This window comes from Podarcis pityusensis, assembly GCF_964106645.2.
Source record: "Podarcis pityusensis genome assembly, chromosome: 2".
NCBI lineage: Eukaryota > Metazoa > Chordata > Lepidosauria > Squamata > Lacertidae > Podarcis > Podarcis pityusensis.
This window is the reverse complement of record NC_138029.1, coordinates 51,965,330-51,988,172: the sequence shown is the minus strand read 5'-3', so window position 1 is coordinate 51,988,172 and position 22,843 is coordinate 51,965,330. Positions and strand designations below refer to the sequence as shown.

Below are 22,843 nucleotides of genomic sequence, written 5' to 3'. Positions count from 1 at the left end.
CCCCCTCCCAAAAGCAGGCCTTCTTCAATGGGTCCCAGGGTGGGAACCACGGCAGCGGAAAGCGGTCCTATTTACAAACACAATTCCAAATAAAACTTGGACAACAGTTCAGAGCTTCAGACACACTGCTATATGGGAACTTTCAGCCAGAAACCCTGACCTCTTCCCAATTTCAGTAATCCACCGACCACAGAGGTGAAGTGATGGGTATGCTTGCTGGCTGAAAGTGCATTTGAGCAAATATTTAGTATTCAGCTGCATATAGGAAAGGATAATTATCTAGTGGTTGTATGAAAGCAGTCACAATTTTACTGTCTCTAATAGAGTATAAGAAGATACTATACTGTTGCTCTGTAATCATGTAGCTTAAAAACCTGCTTTTATTTATACTGAGTTAGGTAGGTTTTTGTCACTCGGGTGGGGGAGACAGTAAAAGAGGTCAGGAAGAACTGGAGAAGACAACAGAGTGGAGAGATGGATATTGTTTGAATAAAAGTGGTAATGGGTACATTTAAAAATCCATCAGGTGAAAATGTCAGTACCAGATTTTCATTCCAACAGGTTTTTGCTGGCTATGTTTACCTTTACCTATTATTTCTGCCATTGTTTTCGTATTGTGATTTTGTTGTAAGTTGCCCTGAGAAGTACAGGCTATCAATTGGTCTCAATTTATGGAATGTCTGTGAAAACCTACTATGTGATGGAAGAACAAAGCTAATGACAGAAACTAAATGGAAAAAAGCAAGATAAGAGCTCTTTGAAGAAGGCATTGTAGCATAAAAACCAATACAAAAGAGAGAGGTTAAGAGGTTAAGAGTGTGGATTAACAGCTGTATTGAAAGCTGCAGATAACTCAATGAGTCTTCAGTTTTAAGCAGGCTGCTTTTAGGAAAACTTCTGGTCAGTGTGCTGGCAGGGGTTTGGATGGGACAGAGATGTCTCTTCACCCTGTCCTGCCTAGTTCTGCTGGAGGGAAGCTCCACCAGCAAGGGATGCCCTAATGTGCCTCCCCAACAGGGGGTGGGCAGCAGCTATTGCTGATGGCATGCCCACAGGTGGTGGCAAGCAGAAATGGCTGAAATGGGGCGTTTTGAGACTGATCTGTCCCTGCTGGAAGTTGGACTAGCGAAGGGTTGTTGTTTATTTGCCCTGTCCCCACCCACCCCTTCTGCCCTTGCCAGCACAAGTGGCTGAACTGTGGCAGTGTCTATGCTGCTCTATTAAGCACTAAATGCCAAGAGTTTGGATTGCCACCAAAGTGCAGCTTTGGCTGAATGAATGGGATGAAAACCAAATTGAAGAGGGTTGAGGCGGGTGGGTGGGGGAGGGATATTGGAAAGTTTAAAAGTGCAGTGCATTTTCAGATATAGGTATTCCCCCCACCCCCCGCCCATAAAAAGAGTCAATGGCTTTGTGGAAGGAGGTGGCATTTCAGGGCCTTCAGACAGAATGTCTGAAGCAGATTAGAAAGTCAACATGGGCCACATAGGATTGCTACAAACATGAAGCTACATGAATAAAGCAAAAATTGGAAAGGCTGTGCTGAGTGGCACTATTATTTCTCTAGTCATTGTAGCTGGATGTTTCAGAAGCAGAGAATGCTAGCCATGGAACAAAGCACCTGTTATATGACACCATTTGTGTAAGAGCTTATCAGAATTGCTTTAAAGCTAACTAGGGCAAGTCAAAACACAGGAGATGCAAATACCTATCGCCTTGCCTGGAGCCGACAGGGAGAACAGCCCACGAATTGAAGACAATAAGTATTTCATCCACATTAGCCTTACATAGCTGTTCAGCAAGCCCCAGGGTTTCTGTGTCTTATTGTGAAGGCCAGAAGGCTTCAAGTGGGCAAAAGAATGGGAATGAAGTTCAAGACTGAGAGCTATGCCATTCAAGAAAGACTCTGCTTAATTCAGTCAAACATTGCCCTCTAAGAGTTTCAGGTCTCACATAATGCACGCAGGAATCCCTGGAATATTTGAAGCATCTCAGCGCCACCAGTGCTATGCTGGCATTTTCCTCTTGGAGAGTTTGCTGAAGCTTTACCACAAATGTCAGAAATCTCAATTTCTGCTCGCTTTCAAATGCAAGCCACTGCATTAAAAGGCCAAGATGTCCAGCAGTTACAGCAGAGGTCTGCAGTATGGAAATTAATGTCAAGGAACTACCACAAACAGCCCTCTGGTGAACTGGTTGAGAGCTCAGATGAGGTGTGGAGGCAATAATCCCCACCTGGGAGATATTTGGACCACCTCACAATAGAGGTGGCTCTGATCCAAAATGAAGCAGGCTGGCTCCTGGGCTTTGGAGCTATGCGGGAGCCTCTAGAGCTCACTCACGTAATCAGGAAGAAAGTCACTTATTTCACAACATAAAAATATATTCATTAGCGGAAAATAGCACTGAACTGTAATTGGCACATGCAGAATTTGCCAGAGATATATTCGTACTCGAAATCCAGGAAATGTAGCACTAGGGTAGGGTCAAAATAAATTTCATTCAGCTAGGAAATGACAACATTGCATCTGACAAAATGATTGGGGTGGGGGAGGGAGGAAGGAGAGAAGGGGATTTGCAGCGTTCAGATCATTCGAGGTGGTGTAGGGAATTCCCCAGCCATTAGATTCTAAAAATAATCACCTCAAATGTTTGAATTATGGCACAATCCTAATCAACATGTGCAGAGGGGGCAACCAAGATAGCAAAGGTCTGAAATCCAAGCCTTATGAGGAACACTTGAGGGAGCTGGGTATGTCTAGCCTGGAGAGGACTGAGAGGTGATATGATAGCTATCTTCCAATATTCAAAGGGCTGTCATGTGCAGGGGCCAGCAAACTTTTTCAGCAGGGTGTCGGTCCACTGTCCCTCAGACCTTGTGGGGGGGCCGGACTATATCGGGGGGGGGGGGAATGAACAAATTCCTATGCCCCACAAATATCCCAGAGTTGTATTTTAAATAAAAGCACACATTCTACTCATGTAAAAACACCAGGCAGGCCCCACAAATAACCCAGAGTTGTATTTTAAATAAAAGGACACATTCTACTCAGGTAAAAACACGCTGATTCCCGGACCATCCGCGGGCCAGATTTAGAAGGCGATTGGGCTGGCTCCGGGCCCCGGGCCTTAGTTTGCCTACCCATGGTCATGTGGAAGATGAAGCAAGCTTGTTTTCTCCTGCTCCAGAGGGTAAGACCCAAACCAATGGATTCAAGTTAAAGAAAGGAGATTCCAGTTAAACATTAGGAAGAACTTGCTGATCGTAAGAGCTGTTCAATATTGCACGGTGGTGGACTCTCCTTCACTGGAGATTTTTAATCACAGGTTGGATAGCCATCTATCAGAGATTCTTCAGCTGCGATTCCTGCACTGCAGGGAGTTGGACTAGATGACCCTTGGTACCTTCCGACACTAGAATTCTATGATCCTATATTTACTCAGAAGTCAGTCCTACTGAATTCACTGGGGCTTACTCCCAGGTTAGCACGGTTAGTATTGCAGCCTTAAAAAATGATGATTTTGCACTGAATGGAGGAGAAGGAGACAGACATTTTCAGTGTACTTAAGAAAATGGCTATTTGAAATGGAAAGCGGAGGATTGCTATAGTTATGGTATATTGCAACACCAATAGAACAGAGAACTTTACAAAAACAAAAAAACCCAGACCACATTTTCAGCAGGAAGTTACTTCAGTACATTGTTTGCTGCAGAAACAGGCAGTGTCAAGAGGCCACCCTAGCAAAACACATCCTGCCACAGTCGAGTTATCAGGGGCGTAGGTGCTCTCATCAGTAGCCTCTGGAACACAGCGATAGCATTTCACAAGAGGCACAGATGCATCCCTGCTGTTTCAGCAAGGCGGGCAGCCCTGGTTTGGGACACGCTCAAAAATGCAGATAAACTTTCCTGCTCCAGTATTTGCAGTTGTACAACAACATTCTAGCAAGCTGACCTTCAGCCTGCATGTGTAAAAAGTTTCTTCGGGCTATTTTGCTTCGAGCATCCAGCACTGTGGTATAGGTCTGTGCATCATACAAGCTGGTCAAGCATTTCAAATGGCCCATAACACAATATACCTTTCCTTTGCCTGGTTTACAGCTAACAAAGCCCCACCCACATAACGCTGAGAGTCACGCTCAGCTTCTTGATGCTCCAGGGCATCTGTTTTTACTGTCAGAGGAAAGGAAGAACAAAATGTTGGCAGCAGCAAGGAGCGTCAATCCCTTCTGCTGTAGATTGGAGACTGATATACATATATACCAATGAGGGACGGGGCCACTGGCAAAAAATGGCACCCCCATGTCAGGTTCAACTCTTGTATCTTGATGGGCAGTTCTTTGCACTCACGAGTGGCAGCTGTTTATGGGGAATTGTGGAGGCAGTGGGGGTGGTACAGAAAGGGCAGAGAACAATGGAGTCCTGACACAGGGCACAGAGCAAGATGTTAAGGAGGAAGAGGAAGGAACTTGGCCATGGGCTGCCATTTTTAGTAGACAGAGATGGAAAGTCTGCATCCTGCAGACTTCAGAGACTCTCCAAATTACAAGGGATTACTTTCTCATACCTAGCAAGCTCAGATGTACAGAACTGGAAGATCCAGAGTCCTCAGCAGAGCTTCTAATTGCTTTGAATGGATTTTGGACTGGATCAACATAAACGCTAAGCAGACTTTGTTTCAGTAGTTAAGAGTCTTATGCTCTCCACTAAGTGCTGCACCTGTCAGTAATGCCTCGTGCAAAATCTCTCCCAGTGTATCTGCTTCAACCTGTAACACCAATAGTTCCTTTGATCCCCGTGCGTATATGCAAGTTAACCAAAAGGTCTGCTTTATTCTGTATTAAAGAAAGCTTCAATGGTGTAGAAATAAAATTATTTTAAAGGTTTTTTCTTTTTCTTTTTAAGGGCATTGTGCCGACACGGTAACATCTGTTGCAGAAAACCAATCAAATTAGTATTGTTTTGCTGAGAAAGATACCCATTAAAATGAATCTACACTGCAATGGTGCTCAGCACTGAACCACCACACCACTGACGCCCCCCTTACTTCCCTTCCCTTTTCTTAAACAACAAGCAGCATTTCTTTTGTCCCAGTTTCCACAATTTGAGATGGGAGATGTGTTTTCTTATCAAGTTCCCCCTCAACATATGCATGGGTTGGGGAAGATGATGAAAGACAAAGTGAGAGACACTTGTTCTAATCTAGGCAAGTTACACATTTTAAAGGCAGCTGATAAGCCTCATTTAAAAAAAGACAGGGCAATATATTTTTCCCATAAACTCATTGCATGCAGCCCAAATTCCTCAACGTAAAACATTCAGAGTGCTTATTCGTCAGGTTGTTTTGCACCCAACAATTATTTTCTGTGCGTTGCTGGCAGACACAGGACATGATGATGAGGACATGATGAGGAATGCCTTGGGGACAGCCAAACTTACCCTAGTTAAATTGGTAATTAAACTGGGAAAACCGCAGTAATTACTGAGCCATTTGCTGGATGTCATAACATTATTCCCGATTTACTGGGATAATTGTTGTTCAAGACACTGGCTGAGAGCTGTCTATGGCTTGGTACAATGGGTTGTCAGGGGGAACCAGGGCCTAAAGGCATCTGAGCCTCCTGCACCCTGCCTGGAAAGGATTGGACCCTCCTTGCTGCTCCTACTGAATCATCTGGAGGCAGTGCAAGAAGGTCCAACAGGATACAGTGCAAGGGTGGCAACCTTTGACCCTGAATATGTTGTTGGCACTCCCATCAGCCCTAGGCAGAACAGTCACTAGGTCAGAGTTGGTGAGAGTTGCAGCAGCCCAGCAATGCCTGGAGGACTATCCGTTTCCCTCGGGGTTCTCAAGCCCACTTTACCCCCCTCTCTCAGCATAGATCAGGCCATCTCAACCATAGTGTGTGCCATCCTATCCCTGTTGACGAACTGACTTACACAATACACCCGCCCCTTCCTCTCCTGAGTTCAGATACATTTGTATAGTTCTTTTGCTCCATGGGGAATGGAGAAAGATGCTAGAGCTAGAATGCCCACTTGAAAGAAGGGGGACACTTATGGCAGCTCCTTTGTCTTCTTGTCCACTGCTCTCTGGAGAGCAGAAAAGTTACCCACCTGCATGCAGCCTGTCTTTTTTTTTAAATTATTATTATTATTATTTATTTCACAGCAGCTGCATCAACAAGTGACCTCAAGAGAGCGTGAGGGTTGCTAAAGACCACTTTCTGAACTACTGAGTGACCTTGGCCCAATCTCTGCCTTCCACTTGGTGTTTTAAAATGAACCAGGAAGTCCCTGTTCTGGCTGAGAGGAAGTCTCATGGAGAGGTATATAAACTGTATGTAAAGTAAACATATGTGTTGATAGGCACTTCTTAAAATACATTCCATTCCCCCTCCCCCAAGCTTTTCATTTTCATTTCATAACACAAGCAAGGGAGAGTATCCTTAACACGCCAACAAGATGTGAATAAATCACCCAGAACGGATGACCAAGAAGCCTCAAATTGTTTGACACAATCATGATTCAACTATGACACCACCGCCAATCATGCAGTCTTGGGTTACCAAAGTTATACAGTACACCTCAAATTTATTGAAAAACAAGTGCTATATGATGACTGCTGCGTGTGCAAATTACAGTCCAGTCCTAAGCCCCACTGAAGCCAGCAGGATTCACTCCATGACTGTATGCTATGCATGTTCATAATAACAACCCTGTAAAATAGGGAGGATTATCTCTAAATTCGCAGGTGAGGCTGAGCAAAGAACAGTTTACCCAATTCTTGGTTGAGGTGAGATCTGAAGCAAAGACTTTTCAATGCAGGCTGGTTATTAATTCATAGAAAGCCAGTTCAGAGAAACTGAATGATACCTGAAGCTCTCTCAGCCACAGTTCAGTTTAGGGGACCAGTGCTGCTGCAGCTATCCACCACCCAGGCTGCATGAGTCCCACTATGAAATATATATGGTTTATATTACACAGCATTTAAACAAAATGGATGTTTATACAGCATGTTGCTTATATGCTATGTAGTTCAGTTTTCTTAGATTTAAACATCACTCTGTTGGAGTGTTTTACGTACTCCTCACCCCGTCTCCCAATCAACTACTAAGAGAACTGCATGTACAAGAAGTTTGAGGTTCTGGACAAGGATTCCAAGCTGATAATCTGACAACAAAGCTGCCACCCTCGTCATGGCATTCGGAGGGCAGGGAAGGCCCAATCCGCCCTGTTTGTGCAGGCTCAAAGGTCTCTGGGCTGTGGCTCAGCACCAGTGACATCACTGGGCATACTCTGGAGCCTACGGGCACCCAAGCTTGCCATGCCCTCTTCCCATTCAGTCATACAAGAAGTGAGGTAGGGAAGTCTTCCATCTTATGTTACTTACAGCACAGTCCCATGCATGCTTAACTCACAGAAGTTAAGTCCAACTGTGTTCAGTGAGGCAAGTGTGCATAGGACTACACCTTAAATTTGTTTATCTTTGCACAGTTAAATTCCCTTCCAACCCAAAATTTTTACAAGAAGCTACTCATACATCAAGGACTGCCCATGTCGGCAAGGGGGCATAATCTGGCCCTCCAAAATGCTTAAATTCCACTATTTCAATGGGAAAAACCAAGCACAGGCCTAAAGCCGCACTTTCCTGAGAGGTAAGCCCCACTGAAAGCAGTGGGACAACTTCTGAGTAAGCATGCAGTGGCAATTGTGCTGCATCTCTCGCCCACTGGAGCTCTGCTTGACTTTGGCTGGATTTAAAAACAAGCAAACAGGAAAGGGGGTATAAGGAAGAAGTGAAAGGAGGTGGAGGAAATGGAAAAGTCTGATCAAGTACAAAGAAAGGAGTGGAAGCTGAGCTCATTCCCTGGGTTTTTGTTTGAACAATGAAGCCCTTGCCCAAAGAAAAAATCATGTTTAAAAGACCATGAAGAGAAATCATGCTTAAACGACCATGAAGTAAGGAGAAGAAATTCATGTTGGGTATGAATGGTACAATGATGGGGTTGAGGAGTGGTGCACTCAATCAGAATTATTCCAGGGAGGCAACTATGTCTGTTGGTTTAGCTACAATCTTATGCCAATTTATAAGAAGCAAGCCCCACTGAACCAATTGTACAAGATTGTGGTGTCTTAAAAGTTAAGCTTTTGTGGACCAGAGCCCACAACTACTGGGGAGATGGACAGTCTTGGCAGCAGACATACACGGAACAAAGGGAAGGGGGTCAGGAAGGCTGTTGGGGGGTTAGTTGTGATAATTCATGCAGGGAAATAACCAGAGCATGGCCTTTAGACACACTTGAAAAGATCCATTTAAATGGATGTTAATTTCCAAATAAATGCTTTTTAACAGTGAGCTACAGTATTCCCAGAGTGACACATTCCTCCAGCTGGTATCACAGACTGGGTACCTCTCCCATTCCCTGTTTCTTTCTCTTTTATTGATGAGTGCAGTGCTTCCCCCATCCAGTCTTTTTTTTTTTTTTTTAAAAAAAACACAGAACAGGGACAACTAGCTGAAAATAAAATTATCCACATCATAATGCCACCATCCAAATTTATGATATGACTGCTTTGGAATACTGTGTACTGTCCTGATCATCTCACATCAAAAAAGATATTGCGGAGTTGGGAAATGTTCAGAAAAGGGCGACTGGGATGGAGCAACTCCCCTATGATAGGTGGGCATTTGCTCCCACAGGAGACAGTGGTGGCCACCAACTTGGGTGGTTTTAAAGGAGGATTAGACAAATTGATGGAGGATATGGCTATCCAATGGCTACTAACCCCGAGCGCTATGTTCTACCGTCACTGTTGCAGCCAGTATGCTTTTGAGTATCAGCTGCTGGAGAACAGGATGCTGGACTAGATGAGATACTGGCCTGATTCAGCAGGTCTCATTTTACTTTCTTAGCAGGAGAGGCTTCTGGCATAAATGAGTGATTTCCAGAGACTTGCAGCAGCATTTTAGTCTGACAGTGGCAGTCTCTATCTACATTGCTTCTACTAAACACACAAGTTCAAAGCTTTTCTGAACTGTAACAGGAAAGACAGTTCATTACTCTTGTGGTTTGGATGGCCACACTAATTCTTGCCTTCCAGAGTAGTGGGAACACACATGCATCACATGGTTTAAATAGTTTACCACAATGGATTCTTGACAGCCATTATTGTGTGTAGTCAACAGAATTGTCAAAGAACCTAGACTGAAGTGCAGTCAGATGAGCCATTATCAGCCCTCCTCAAGCCTAGTACCCTTGCATATTGCTTAAGCCAGCTTTAGCCAACCTTCTGGCCTCCAGGTGTTTTGGACTACAACTCACCTCAGCCCCAATTAGCATGCTGGGTATCAGGTTGGCCAAGCCTGCCTTGTGCAATTGTGGCAGTGTTATCTGCTGCAACTGCTGAAAAACAGGTCAATTTTTTATTCTTGCTTCCACAAAAATGGAGCTGCGGTCCCTGCACTACACCAGCCATTTCAGCAATTTGTACTGCACTCACCAAGGGCAGGGATCCAAGCCAGTTCCCTTCATCTCTAAAGTCTAACGCTTGGCCAGACTCCATCACTAGCCTCGCCTTACAGTACCACCTCTACTTGCCCAAGCCCCAATCAGGCTCTTGCTAACCTTGTTCCCCAGAAATCTGTCTTCAATATAGCAGCATTCATATCCCCCCTGCAAATGAGCCCAGCTGGCCTCTCATTAGCTTCTAGTCACTATTACTAACAAGATTTGCCAAGTCAATCCAGGCTCCCCAAAAGGATTTGTCTGGTAAATTTGAAGACAGCTCTAGATTCAACACCTGAAGACACTCAAATGGGGGAAGAGGGGGCGGGGGAGGAAAGAGGTCTGAACAAGAAGCTATTTTTATATATGTAAATATAAAGCACTAAGACCAACATCTGGAAGAGCAAGCGATCTGTAGAGCATCTCCCTGACATTTTATAAATAAAGCTGCCCATTATCATGAATTGGACCCAATTAGTTGACTCAGCTGAGATACGTGGCAGAGAGCAGCCTTCCCCAACCTGAAGTTCTTCAGATGTTTTTGACTATAACTCAGTCTCCCATCACCCCCAACCTGGTGCCCTCTACAGCTGACAACAGCTGTAGACCTTAAAACCTAGAGGGCGCCAGGTTGGGGAAGACTGATGAACAGTATTGTTAAAGCATCCATCTAGAAATACCTACTAACAGGAACTTGATGTGCCTTGCTGAAACATACTGGGGCTGAGCTTCTAGGGTTTCTGCTCAGAGGAGCTTACAATCTAAAAGAGAGGTGTTGGATCAGAGGCAGGGAGAATAGAACAACAAAATGCAGCGCACCCCTAAATCTGCACTACCTCTTTAATCCAAGATTACTCCACATCTCCCCTGAAGGAACACACAGTCTATATGATTTACAGACTTCTGGCAAGACATGTGCTCCTGCAAGGGGGGGGGGGGACTCCCACTACATGGACTTATAGAAAGAGGACACTTGATCCCCAACTCCATCCCCACCTGTTGCCGTGAATGTCACTCTCATAAGAAGCAAGGATAAATTAAAAATTCTCTTGCGGAGTATTTTCTTTCATCCCCCCATTGCCCAACACCATTCCTACATGAAACGAAACCCAGTAAGAATTTGCTATTAACCAAATGGAAGAAGGATTTAACCTCCTCTCAAGGCTTTGCAGGCTACATGAATGTGACAGCAGCTATGGGAGGTTACTAGTTGTGATCGCTTTCCAGGGCCAGAGGCGGCATGCCTATGAATACTACTTGCTGGGGGAAATCGGCAAAAAAGGGCAACTGCATTCGTATCCTGCTCACGCACGGGCCCTACCAGCTGTGTTTTGGTGCCATGGTGGGGCATCAAATTAAGTTATTTAGTTTAATATTTATTGCACTTTTACTGCTGGAGAAGAGAAAAATTGAAAGAAGAGAAAAATTGTTGCGGAGCTTTCTACCTTAAGTGCCAGAATAACTTGGCTGTGCTTTAGAACTTTAACTGGTTCAAGCAGCAAAGTATTTAGGGCCGGCCCTTGCAGCTTCTGGTTGGCCAGTGGCCTGGCCTATGCTGGACCAGAGAGGCCTTTGGTTGGATCTAGCAGGTCTCTGGCTATTTCTCCTTGCAATACTTAATGCCTTTCAATCGCTGAACTGTATTATTCACGCTGGTAAGGAACAACATTTCTCTATCCAGGATGGTTTGCACGGACTTGCCATGTGTACAAGGAGTAAAGTTATCCAAACAAAATCTGTATGCACACAGCTGTGGGGTCTGCAGGATTCCTCAACCTACTAAAAAGCCGGGAGAGGGGGACTGGGAAAAGCAGTGAACATTCTGATCTATCCACGTGTGTTCCCAATGCAAAAGTTAACTCACACCACGGGATACAGGTAAGTTTCACATTTATGAATGCCCAAATCCAGCTTCACACAGGAGTTGAAGCAATTAAGGAGAGAAGGAAAGGCACTTTTCAAAGAGAACGAGTTACTTGTTAAAGTGACATGCTACAAGATAATTTACCCCCCTCCTCCTTTCTCAGAGTACAGCAACAGAAGTATAACAACTTATCCTGTAGGTATGAAACGAAACCCCTAAGTGTTTGGGGAGAACTCCACGTGACTTTGGTGAAAATGAACTCTCAGCTCCTCTGAGGAAACAGTCTCGTGTCACGGCTCGCCACCCTCCGAACCGCATACACTGCTACCTAACGCGGTTTGCAAGGTGTTATTGTGAACGCGAGAGAGACTCGAGAGAGCCCATGCGCCAGCCTTTCCTTCTTCGTTTCGTGAAGTTGCCGGCTCATTTACCTTTTTACCTTACCCCACCAAGCAAACTCCACGCGCCTACAAGGCGCGCCGAACTCGAACTCGCTCCCGCCACCGCATCTTCTTGCTCACCTTGTACACTTTGCCGAAGGCGCCGTCGCCCAGCTCTCCGACGATCTCCCACACCTCGTTGGGATCCAGGTCCCGGCAAACGTGCTCATACTCCTTGGATCGGCGCTTCTCGAAGGCAGAGAGGCGCAGGATGCGGCGGAAATTGGCGAACGCCATGGCACTGCCCCGGGCTGGCCCTCGATGGTCCGACCATAAACCGAGAGGGCAGAAGGGAAACGGGTCCGGCGAGCTAGCAGGCGTTGCGGTCGGCTAGTCCGCGAGCGGCGAGCGGCAGCAGGCACCGGCTGGTTGGGCGGCAGCTCTCGAACCCAGAGCCGCTCTGGAGAGCAGCGCGCAAGAACAACTCCTGCCCGGCAGACGCACCGTTGCCTCGGCTGGGAAAGCGAAAGGATCGGCTCAGCCTGCTCGGCTGCCTCTCTCTGCGCTTCCGCGGCCACGCGTGGCGCGCCCCCTCGCAGGAGAGCGCAGGAGCCGGCGCTCCGCAGCGACCACCCCGGGGCCCCTCCGGCCCGGCCGGGGAAGAGAGCGCTCAAGGCGAGCGCGTGGAGTGGCCTCGCAGCGCCGCTTCACCTGCTGGGACTTGGGCGCGCATCTCTGCCCCCGCCCCGTCCTGGCCACACCGGGAGCCCTCCGCGTCCCGCTCGCCCCGCCTCCTCCTCTCGGAGCAGCCACTTGCGTGTCTTTCCTGGCCCCGCCCCGGAGCCGTGCGTCGTGTGAGCCCGCCCTCCGCTCGGCCAAGCAGCCCTCCGCCGCTTCCACAGCGTCCCTCCTTCGCAAACACCCCTCGCAAGGGGCCAAGGGAATTGTAGTTTCCGTTTCCGATTCCTTTGCCCCTGCTGGGGATCGGGAAGAAGAGGGGTCTCTCCAGGAAGGGAAGCCACCCGGCGAGCAAGCGAGCGGTCCCGGCTGGCGCTCCAGTGGCTTCGTGGCTAAGACGTGCAACGGAGCTCCAGTCCGCCCCGCGAGGAGGCTTAACCTGAAAGCGGGATGTTATCTCGTGCGCCACCGGCACACTTTCTAACTCTGGGAAACCCGGGAGGATTAAAAATAAAATCACTCTTTGGAAATGGTCGGAAGGGAGTTAAGAATGTGCGTGTCGGGGAAAGTGTCCTAAAGGAACTACGAGAAGCGATCTAGCAACTCCGCTTACCTGGGAGGGAGCGCCACTGAATGGAACAGGAGTTCCCTTTGAGCAGACTTGGCTCAGATGGTGGAGCTGTAAATGTCATTCTTGAGCAGAGAGTCTCTTATTCAGATAACGATTTGTAAATTGTAGCTCTGCATTGATTAGTAACACTAGCTTTAGGGTTGCAAAAAAACACAGACACCCCCCCTACTGAGTTCCTGAAGGGTGGTAGAAGCGGTATTTGAATGCGTGTCTTTGTAAACAACCAATATTTGTGTGGAATTAATAATATTACCACCAGTACCCATGGTTTGGTGGCAGTGGCTTAGTCACCTAATTCAGTATACAGTGGTATCTAGGGTTACAGATGCTTCAGGTTACAGACTCTAGTAACCCAGAAATAGTACCTCAGGTTAAGAACTTTGCTTCAGGATGAGAACAGAAATTGTGTGGCGGCGGCGGCAGCAGGAGGCCCCATTAGCTAAAGTGGTGCTTCAGGTTAAGAACAGTCCTCCGGAACGAATTAAGTTCTTAACCCAAGGTACCACTGTACTGTAATTGAAGCCACTCCACCCATGAGGCTGGGTGAAGCGCTTGCCTCAGGCAGCGGAAGTGCAAGAGGTGGCACTCTGCTCACTCCACTGCTTCTGTCACCACCAGAATGCCACCCTCTTGCTGGCCACATGGAGGTGTTATGGTGCACGGTGCTCCTCTTACCCCAAGGCAGAGGAGCCAAGCGGCAACACTTTGTGGAACCCCCTGGCTTTTGCCGAACCTGGTGGGAGCTGGGGTGTTGAAGTGGTGGTGGCGTGGCATGGCGGGAGCAGTGGGCAGAGAGCAGGAGGCGGCAATTCCCTTTCTGCCCCAGGTAGCAGAACAGGCCAGGGCGGGCCACCTCTGATTGTAATATAAAATTATTCAGAATAGCATGTCTTTAGTGGGCTTCATACAACATAACACACACAGACCTATTATAAGTCATGCCAAATTTACCTCGCAAAAATGTCAAGGAGTAAGTTAGACAGGGTTACAGCAAGCAAATATGAGCCAATTACAGCTGTAATCAATGGCCGTTTGCTGAACCTGTCTTCTGAGGGCCCTGCTCTCTCTCTTTTGGCTTCTTCTAAGCTCACTTCTGTAGTTTCTGAGGCCTCTGTATGATCTTTCCAGCTTCAGGATTGCCTGATTTACTCTGATGACCTTTGTTACTCTGGCACATAGCTTGCAACTCCACTATGACCTCGCAGAGGCTTAGAGTATCACATCCCTTTGGCTGCCATTGGCTTAGTACCTCTCATCTCACAATGGGGTTTTGCAAAGACACTATCCGGCAGCTGGACTGATAGGATAATGTTAGATAAACCTGTTTTGAGATCCATGAACCAGTTTTACTAAATGAAACATATACTTTGACTTAATTGGACCTTGAACAAATATTCTACTAGATTGGTACAGTAGTCTTGGCAGAAACAGACCACTTCTGCTGCTCATACACACTAACAAATGTAAATGAATAGGGACATCTAGAGGAACTGCTTGGAATTACATAATTTGGAAATGACAGGACTTGCTATGTAGTAAATCTTCACTAGCTTTGCCAGTTGCCATTTTGGCTGTGCATCTTGTGACCCACCAGACTGAATCATCTCCAGCTGGGGTGGGAAAAGCTCCTGGTCTGAAACCCCAGAGTTCTGCTTTTCCACCCAGGGGCCACATTCCCTCCTGACCACCCTTCTAGGGGCCAGTTTCTACACATGCTCATACATCCTCCTCTATTCTCCATCCACCTAAGCAAGAGGCATTGTTAAAGGACACATTCGTGTCTGGCACAAAAACACCCAATGAGGCGTGAAGCCTAGCAAAAATGTATCATACTCATGTTTATAAATGCTGGAAATGTAAGGAAAAAGAAGGAACCTTTTACCACATGTGATGGACGTGCCCCAAGGTAAAAGACTTCTGGGAAAGGCTTTATAATGAACTGAAAAAAGTGTTGAAAAACACATTAAGAAACCAGAAGCCTTTTTACTTGGTATAGTGGGGCGTGAAATCCCCAAAAAGGATGTTACTTTTTTTCTGTATGCCACAACAGCTGCAAGAATATTACTAGTGAAGAATTGAAAGAAACAAGATTTACCAACTATCGAAGAATGGCAGATGAAGATGATGGACTATATGGAACTTGCCAAACTGACTGGGAGACTCTGGGACCAGAGAGAAGAGACGGTGGAAGAAGACTGGAAGAAGTTTAAAGAATATTTGAAAAAATATTCTTTAAACTTTGCTGCCACATACACCCGGACAACACCATTACTGGCCCCAACAACATCACACATACCATCTCGGGACTATTTAATTGCTCATCGTCTAACATTGTGTATGCCATCAAATGCCAACAGTGTCCTTCAGCTCTCTATATTGGACAAACAGGCCAAACCTTACGCCAAAGAATAAACGGACATAAATCTGACATCAAGAATCACAAAACAGAGAAACCAGTAGGAGAACACTTCAATCTCCCAGGACATTCTATACAAGATCTCAAAGTAGCTGTTTTACTACAAAGGAATTTCAGAAATAGACTGGAAAGAGAAGCTGCTGAATTACAACTCATTACCAAACTTAAAACAATGGAGAAACCTGGTTTGAACAAAGACATTGGATTCTTATCTCATTATACATGACTAAGCCATTTCTCACCTTCTCACCCCTTGCCTTTTCCTGTAAGACCTATTACAGTCGTTAAGAGTCGTCAACAGGCTCATCTCAGCTATCTGCCAATCTCCGATTCCCACCACCCTTCTAAGTAATACCCCTCCCCACCTTCTCAATATATAGAAGGATCTGGTAACTTCTGTTTCAGTGTATCTGAAGAAGTGTGCATGCACACGAAAGCTTATACCAAGAACTAACTTAGTTGGTCTTTAAGGTGCTACAGGAAGGAATTTTTTTATTTTGAAAAAATATGTTAATATTTAAATCTTAGAATAGCTTTGGATGTGGATATAGGCTGTAGGGTTAGAAGTCGAAGATAGTGTATTTTAAAACAGTATTACTTATAAGGGATATTATGTAAAGATTTTAATGGTATAAGTAAGTGATTAAAAAAATGGTTAAAAATTATGATATATGTAAAAACTGCTAAAGATGAGGTAAAATGAAAATCAGATAGGGGGGACTTGGGGAAGCTCACCTAACAATGTTCAGAAAAAATAAGAATAAGACAATAATTTGTTTGTATTGGTTTTTTTTTCTGTTTGTGTTGTTTGTTAGTGTTATAAAATGAATATAAAATTCGGGGGGGGGGGGAATGAGGTGTGAAGCGAGGCCACTGAGGGCCATGGCCTGGGGAGAGTACCAATGACAAGAAAGAGAGGCCTAGATAGCAGCATTTGACCCACAGGACTGAGGTTCCTCACTCCCGGTATTGAGTAGATGGTATGGTCTAAATGGACCAAAGGTCTGACTCTGTAGAAGACAGATTTCTAAGCATTGTAGCCTGTCAGATACTGAACCCTGTTTTTGCAACTCCAGGGAGAAAGCACAAATAATGATCCAAGCCCTGAGAGCCTGCCATAAGTGGCAGGTAGACTGTTCGGCTTGGCGGGTTATAAGTTGCTACTATTCTTTGTTTTACATTGATGTTGTGGGTTTTTGTATGCTGTTAGCTGTAATTCGTGTTTCCTTTTGGGGGATGAAAAGCAAAATATACATTTTTTTAAAAAAATAATAATTGCAAAAACAAGTAAGTTGTGATGCCCTGAGTTACAGCTTCACGATGCCCCGTGTAGAAAGATTAACAATGACTGATACCAACAGGGGGCAACCCCACCTAGCCCCTGCAATGAGAGCAGGCAGCTGATAATGTGAGAAAGCCACTTTCAAATCACTGTTAAGCTTCAAACCTCCCTGGGTGGCCTTGAGCAACTCTCTCTCAATTCCTCTGACCTATCTGGGCCATGGTGGGCTAACACACCACTCTAGAGGGCTCTGGAAAAAGGATGATGTTACCCGGAAATGTAAGATGTTCTCATGACATTTCCTTAGACAAGAAGACCCTTCCAAGTCTACAATACTAAAGGGCAGTCCATGCAAAGTTTACATCAGGATTGTGGAAAAGACTCAGAGGCGGTCAGGTGAAAAAAATGAGGTTCCTGCACCTTTAAGAGCTGTGTAGAGGAGGAATTGATGCAGGTGTTGCTTGCTTTGCTAGTTACACATGCTGAAATTGGCCCTTCTACCCGATTATTAAAGGTGCATGAGCCCTGTCTGCTTTTTTCAACTGACCATCCTACTGAGCACACATGCTATGGAGCCCAAACCTGTGCAGTAAACTTTCTGCCCCTATCCCTTTTCTGTTTTTACCTTCACCTTGAAGATTGCAATTTGAGGGAAGGTAAAATGCACACATCAATGCTTAATCCACGGAGCAGGAGCACATTCAGCCATTGGACTCCAAATCATCCTACCACCACCAATGGTCAGCGATTATGGGAGTTGTAGTCTGGAGACTCCCCCGTTTCCCCCTCCCAGCCTTAATTCAACTGATTTCAATGTGACAACCCCCCCCCCCCATTTTCTGTGGACTGTTCCCAAAGTATTAATACTTGATCATTTCCAGTTTTGGTCATGTATCGCCCCTGGGTCCCTTATGGCAGAGAGTACCCATTTTGAACACGGTAGAAGTGGGGGGAGGGTTGCTCTTTTCACCCTCGTGTTCTGGTTCCAAGGTGGAATTATTTGACTGTGATGCAGCCGTCGCCGTGAATACCTGCCAGTGTTCCGCAGGTGAACGGTTTTCATTGTCGGCAAGATGAAGCTGAAACCCAAATGCTTCCTGCACTTTTTGTGTTTGGATAAAATCTACTGCTTGTTATCTGTCAGAAACGCAAGGGCACTGGCGTCCTACTTTCAACTGCTCGATGTTCACAAAAATAATTCTCTGAATGGTAAGTTTCACACAGCAGCTAAAGTTAGGCCACAAAGGTGTGAACTGAAACTCCCAGAATCATTTTACTTTGCCTTCAAGCAGTTGCTGCCCCTCAGATCAGCTAGAAAGAGGGACTTCACACGCTAATTGATCGGAAGAGGGAGGTGGGGATCAGAGCAGAGCGCATGAACTCTGAAGGATGTCTTCAGAAATGAAACCTGTGGTCTTTCATTCTTAAGGGGTTTGGCCACAAGCCAGATTATAAAAAGAACCACCCCAGACTGGACCAAATATCTGGGAGGGTACACTATTAGCACTGCTGGGCGGGCAAGGTACCCTTGGGAAGTTTACACACAAAATGTGGAGGCATAAACTTTCCCTTTGTTGTCCCTAGTATCTGGAATTCAGAGGGCAAAACTAGGTTTAACAGCAGCAGCCCAACATGCAGAACTGGGTCTGACAATAAATTCCTATAACTTGACAGGGTGTGGTTTGGAGATTTAAGTGTAGGGCAGGTGGCTGTGGAGAACAGAATTCTTTCCTTTGCCTTCCATCTGCTGAAAATATACAGGTTTTCTTTAAAAAAAACTATAGTTTTTTAAAAATCGGAAGAAACCCACACTGGAAGAAAAATGGCTTATTAAAAAGCTATTTTGAGCGACAAAGCATGGCTACAGGAGGGTTCAGCCTCCTGCTGGCATACTGTGATTTGAAGTGTCATTGTTGCATCTAGCTGCTCCTCAGTGTTGGAGCTCAGAATTCATCTGCTCATAATCCATTCCTGGGGCAAATGTAGGAGTGGGTGTTTTCTGAATATCGCCTCTCCTAACTTATGCTTTGAATATAAGCACAATATGCTGAGTACGTGTTTTCAAGTAAAATCATCTTCAATTGATGGCTCTTTAATGAGCATCAGTACTAGTTCTGCGACCACTTTCAGACCTCAGATTGCACTGCCCATACACTTTGAGGATTACGCGAGGCAAATGAAACGGTACGTCTCTTTCCAACTAATGCATGCCAAACATTTTGTGTCAATCAATCAAAAGGGGGAAGCTGATTTCTATGTTGTGGGAACATTTATTGCTAGGGAGTGTGTTACCAAGATGCTCAGTATAACTGGAACTTTGCACATGCCTCAAGACTGTGTGCATTTTGGCTTTGCTCTTGAGCAATGAGATATGGCCTAAACTTTCCCTGCCCCTCTGCCGTATCTATTGCAAGCAGGTGCTCTCACTGAGTCTTAAAGTAATGGAGGCAACCTGCACCAACCACCTTCTCCTATAGTCTGATTGCCTAAACTTACATTTCCTGGGAAAGTGGTTACTCCTTTCTTGTAGATAAAGTTGAATATTAAGAGCATGCTCTGATTTACAAGGCAGTAAAAAGAGGTCTCCTGGTCGCTCTGTTGTGGGGAAACCACATTGTATTCTGAGATGAATATGTAATTAAGGATGTATTTAAGGACATATTTAAAACACACATTTTTATGTGGATTTCCCCCAGATCTGCAGTTTTACAACTTTCTCCACTATGTAACTGACCTGAGCAAGGCTCAGATCATGCTGGTGTTTGACCTACTGGACTGGGATGGCAAAGGGGAGGTCAACTTTGATGAATTCTACATGTTGGTGTGCATCATAATGTCCCATGAGGTAAAGTTAACTTAGCAATTCCAGGCTGGGCTGGGGTAGGGGAGATGCTTCTGGCAGCAGAAAAGGTAGTAATGTTCAGTACAGTATGTTTTGAATTCTATTTAGCTGAATAGGGGGCATTAAATGTAATATGGAGCCAGAGAGAATACATGCCCACCGAGCACTAAGAAAAAACAAACAAACCTTAGTTCTGGTATCACTAATGTGGTATCTATTGGTGTCACTACACTCCCAGACATCTGTCGTGGTGCTTGTCAATGCCCCCTGCAGCTCCCCTTCTTTTCAAAGTGCATTTGCTTGCCTTGGGGAGGAGTAGCTTGTTCCCACATTTTATTTATTCTTCTGTGAAATGGGTATTTTGAAGTGTCTATGACGGTTTTAGATTTCCATATGTGTGCCTGGGCCACAAAAGATTGTGAGCCCATGCCTTTGTTCATCCTAATGCAGTGTTGGCCAAACTTGGGTCTCTAGCTGTTTTTGGACTACAATTCCCATCATCCCTGACCACTGGTCCTGTTAGTTAGGGAGTTGTAGTCCAAAAACAGCTGGAGACCAAGTTTGGCCAACACTGTCCTAATGAGCTGGTTCAGGCATGAACATGGTTGAGGAAGCTGGAAATTGTCAGGCCTGCACACTGCTCCCCTTCTCCTCCCCTCAACCCACCCACCCACTTACCCCACCCTGCCCAGCTTTAACACAAACATGCTAGTTTGTGTTAAACAGAGGTCTCCATTACATTCTAAAAAGGGAACTCTGATTTAATGGTGGCTTACTAAACCAGATTGTGGTTTAAGATCCCGGTTAGTAAACCAATATTTAAATCAGATCTCTACTTTGAAGCTGGCATCTGAGGGAGGATTAGGATCTCTGCACTGAAGCCAGCACATGAGGAAGTGGGGGGAGGGACACACATCAAGAGGAGACATCATACTGTGCAGGATTCTCAATGCATTGCCAGTTCCAACGTTCTTGGACAACCTCAATTTCATCTTTCATTAAACTGATCTGGGCAAATCTAGTGCTTCAGTTCCTACAGGAACCACTGCATTTTGGAGACTACAAATTCTGTTCTCGTCAGCGAGGTTTATCCTAGTTTCACCATTTGAGACAATGGTCCCATTGCTCTTAATAGCAACCTCAAAGAAAACAAAACACAAAGACCGGAATGTGCAGATGAGGAATGTTAAAAAGTCATATCCCCCCCCCCCCCATAACATCAGAGTAACATATGTGCCAATGCTTGGGTTTTATACTGCTGGAATTATTTTTTTAAAAGAAACTTAATTTATACTCTAACTTCTCTTTCTGGGATCAGAACCACCTTGAAAAGCAGTTCATGTATCGTCATTGTCATCCAGTTTTTGAGCTGCTGGACATCGATGGAGGGCACACAGTTGGCCCAGCAGAGTTCCAATCCACTCGCTTCCTCTTTAATATTAAAAAGACCGAGCTGAGTCAGATATTCAAGGACTTTGACATCTCTGGTGATGAGGTAACATTGTGTGTGTCTGTTGGTAGGTGAGAGTGAGAGAACAAATGAATGGGGATATGTGGGTACAGGGGCATAGCCACGCGGGGCAGGGAGGGGCAGTAAAACAATAAAAATACTTTACTGACCAATCACATCAGTTCTCCCCCCCCAACAAAAGTCCTGCCCCCCCAAAAAATCCTGGCTATGCCCATGTGTGGGTCCCTCCCCACCTATATTGCCCCATCTTAATAAGTCTTTGACTTTCAGTAGGCTGAAGAAGCCTCATCTAAGACTGCAACAACACGCACTATTGTTCTCTGTGATGTCATGTGATTGACAGGTGGGTGGCAGTCCTGCCTACCTGTCAAAGTTGGCATGATGGGGTGGTGTATTTTTTTTAATTAAAAGCATCCAGTCGCCAGCCACATCCAGTCCCACACCCCCATTCAGAAGTCCATGGTAGGATTAGTTTATGTTCACAAGAATACCATGCACAATCCTGAGCTCCCTTGAGCCTACCCTTTTATCAACTTGGCAGCTCCTCATGAAGCTGCTGGTTCCTCTGTGTGCAGGAACCATACCACACACATGAAAGGCATGCTAGCCTTAGACTTGCTTACCCATCTAAGATTCAGATTTAATTATAGCAGACGTTACAGAAACACAGGTAAGAAATTCCACTTGTCCATTTGATAATGCAGGCCATAATGCCTACCAAAAATTCTTGACTAGAGAGATCTGAGGTTTACCTTCAAGACCACCTCAGAAGGGCAGAGGGAAGACTTAAAGGGAAGGGTGGAAAATGCCGCGTTCCTCCCATAGAATACTTGCTTATGAACTAGCCATTAATATTTCACGAAACTGCAATATTACCTTTTCCCTTCCATCACCAGCAACTGAACTACAAGGAGTTCAGGATGTTCACTATCTTCTGCATTGACCGACAACAGAGGAAGGCAAGGGAGAAACTGAGGAAGCAGATAGCTAAGGCTGAAGCTGCAGCAGCAGAAGCAGAATCATTATCTGAATTTTCTTTCAATGACCTTTAATTACATATGGAAGAAAAGAGTGTTGTTTCCCCGGCAGCCAGAAATTTAAAAAACGAAACAACCCGTCTCCACACCACATGAAGCAGAACACACGATAAACACTCATTAAAAACAATTTGCAGGCTGTTTACAACGATCAGAAGAGAACAGTGAGAATAAAATGTGTGTTGGGCTATATAAACACAATAACTTTCTAAATAAATAAATAAAGGTTAGTTTTTCAAAAGAAGAGCCATCCATGCTAGATTGTTTACTCTTACTGCAAGAAGACCCACACTGACTTTCCCCCCTCCTCTTTCTGCTCCCCACCCCAACAGCCTGCTCTAGAGGATAGAGGGAACTCTCCAAAACATGGCATTGGCGGGGGTGGGGGGGTGGGCTGGCGGCAGCGGAAGAGAAGAAATCCCATTGTGTAGTCAGATGTCCTTCCGCTAATGGGACAATTCCATTGACAAAACCCCAAGTGAGAATCTGTGGCCATCTCTCTCTTCCCCTCTCCTGCCACAAATGCACACCCTGCTTTTTTCAATGCAGCACTAGGAGGAATGTTCTATCAGCGCAGGGATTTATCTGGGCACAATAGAACATTTCTCTCCTCTCCTCTCCTCCCAAACTGTTCTGTGGAGTTTTGCAACCCTCTAGAATAAATTTGAAGGTACAGGATATGCACAGGGAGTGGGCAAGTCCCATTGCACTAGCACAAACATTTAGCTGAAT

General features: G+C 45.4%; 2 protein-coding genes across 2 annotated transcripts in view; one reads left to right on the top strand and one right to left on the bottom strand.

Annotated features, from left to right (window-relative positions):
- Nucleotides 1-12,538, bottom strand: part of STK10 (serine/threonine kinase 10) — a 67,591-nt gene extending 55,053 nt beyond the window's left edge. Inside the window, exon 1 of the mRNA XM_080997116.1 lies at nucleotides 11,896-12,538. Within this exon, the coding sequence (XP_080853242.1) occupies nucleotides 11,896-12,051 (156 nt within the window). The 5' untranslated portion in view covers nucleotides 12,052-12,538. The remainder of the gene's footprint in view (nucleotides 1-11,895) is intronic.
- Nucleotides 12,539-17,813: 5,275 nt separating this feature from the next.
- Nucleotides 17,814-22,355, top strand: EFCAB9 (EF-hand calcium binding domain 9). Its single transcript, XM_080997297.1, has 4 exons — nucleotides 17,814-17,970; nucleotides 19,458-19,606; nucleotides 20,922-21,098; nucleotides 21,971-22,355. The coding sequence occupies exons 1-4, from the start codon at nucleotides 17,835-17,837 to the stop codon at nucleotides 22,124-22,126; spliced, it is 618 nt and encodes a 205-aa protein (XP_080853423.1). The 5' UTR covers nucleotides 17,814-17,834; the 3' UTR covers nucleotides 22,127-22,355.
- Nucleotides 22,356-22,843: the final 488 nt, after the last annotated feature.

Excerpts from the sequence above, each read along its gene's own strand:
- EFCAB9 (XM_080997297.1), top strand. The coding sequence starts at position 17,835 with ATGAAGCTGAAACCCAAATGCTTCCTGCACTTTTTGTGTTTGGATAAA. Across the intron at positions 17,971-19,457 it reads CAAAAATAATTCTCTGAATG|ATCTGCAGTTTTACAACTTT; the intron begins GTAAGTTTCACA and ends GATTTCCCCCAG. Across the intron at positions 21,099-21,970 it reads TTGACATCTCTGGTGATGAG|CAACTGAACTACAAGGAGTT; the intron begins GTAACATTGTGT and ends TTCCATCACCAG.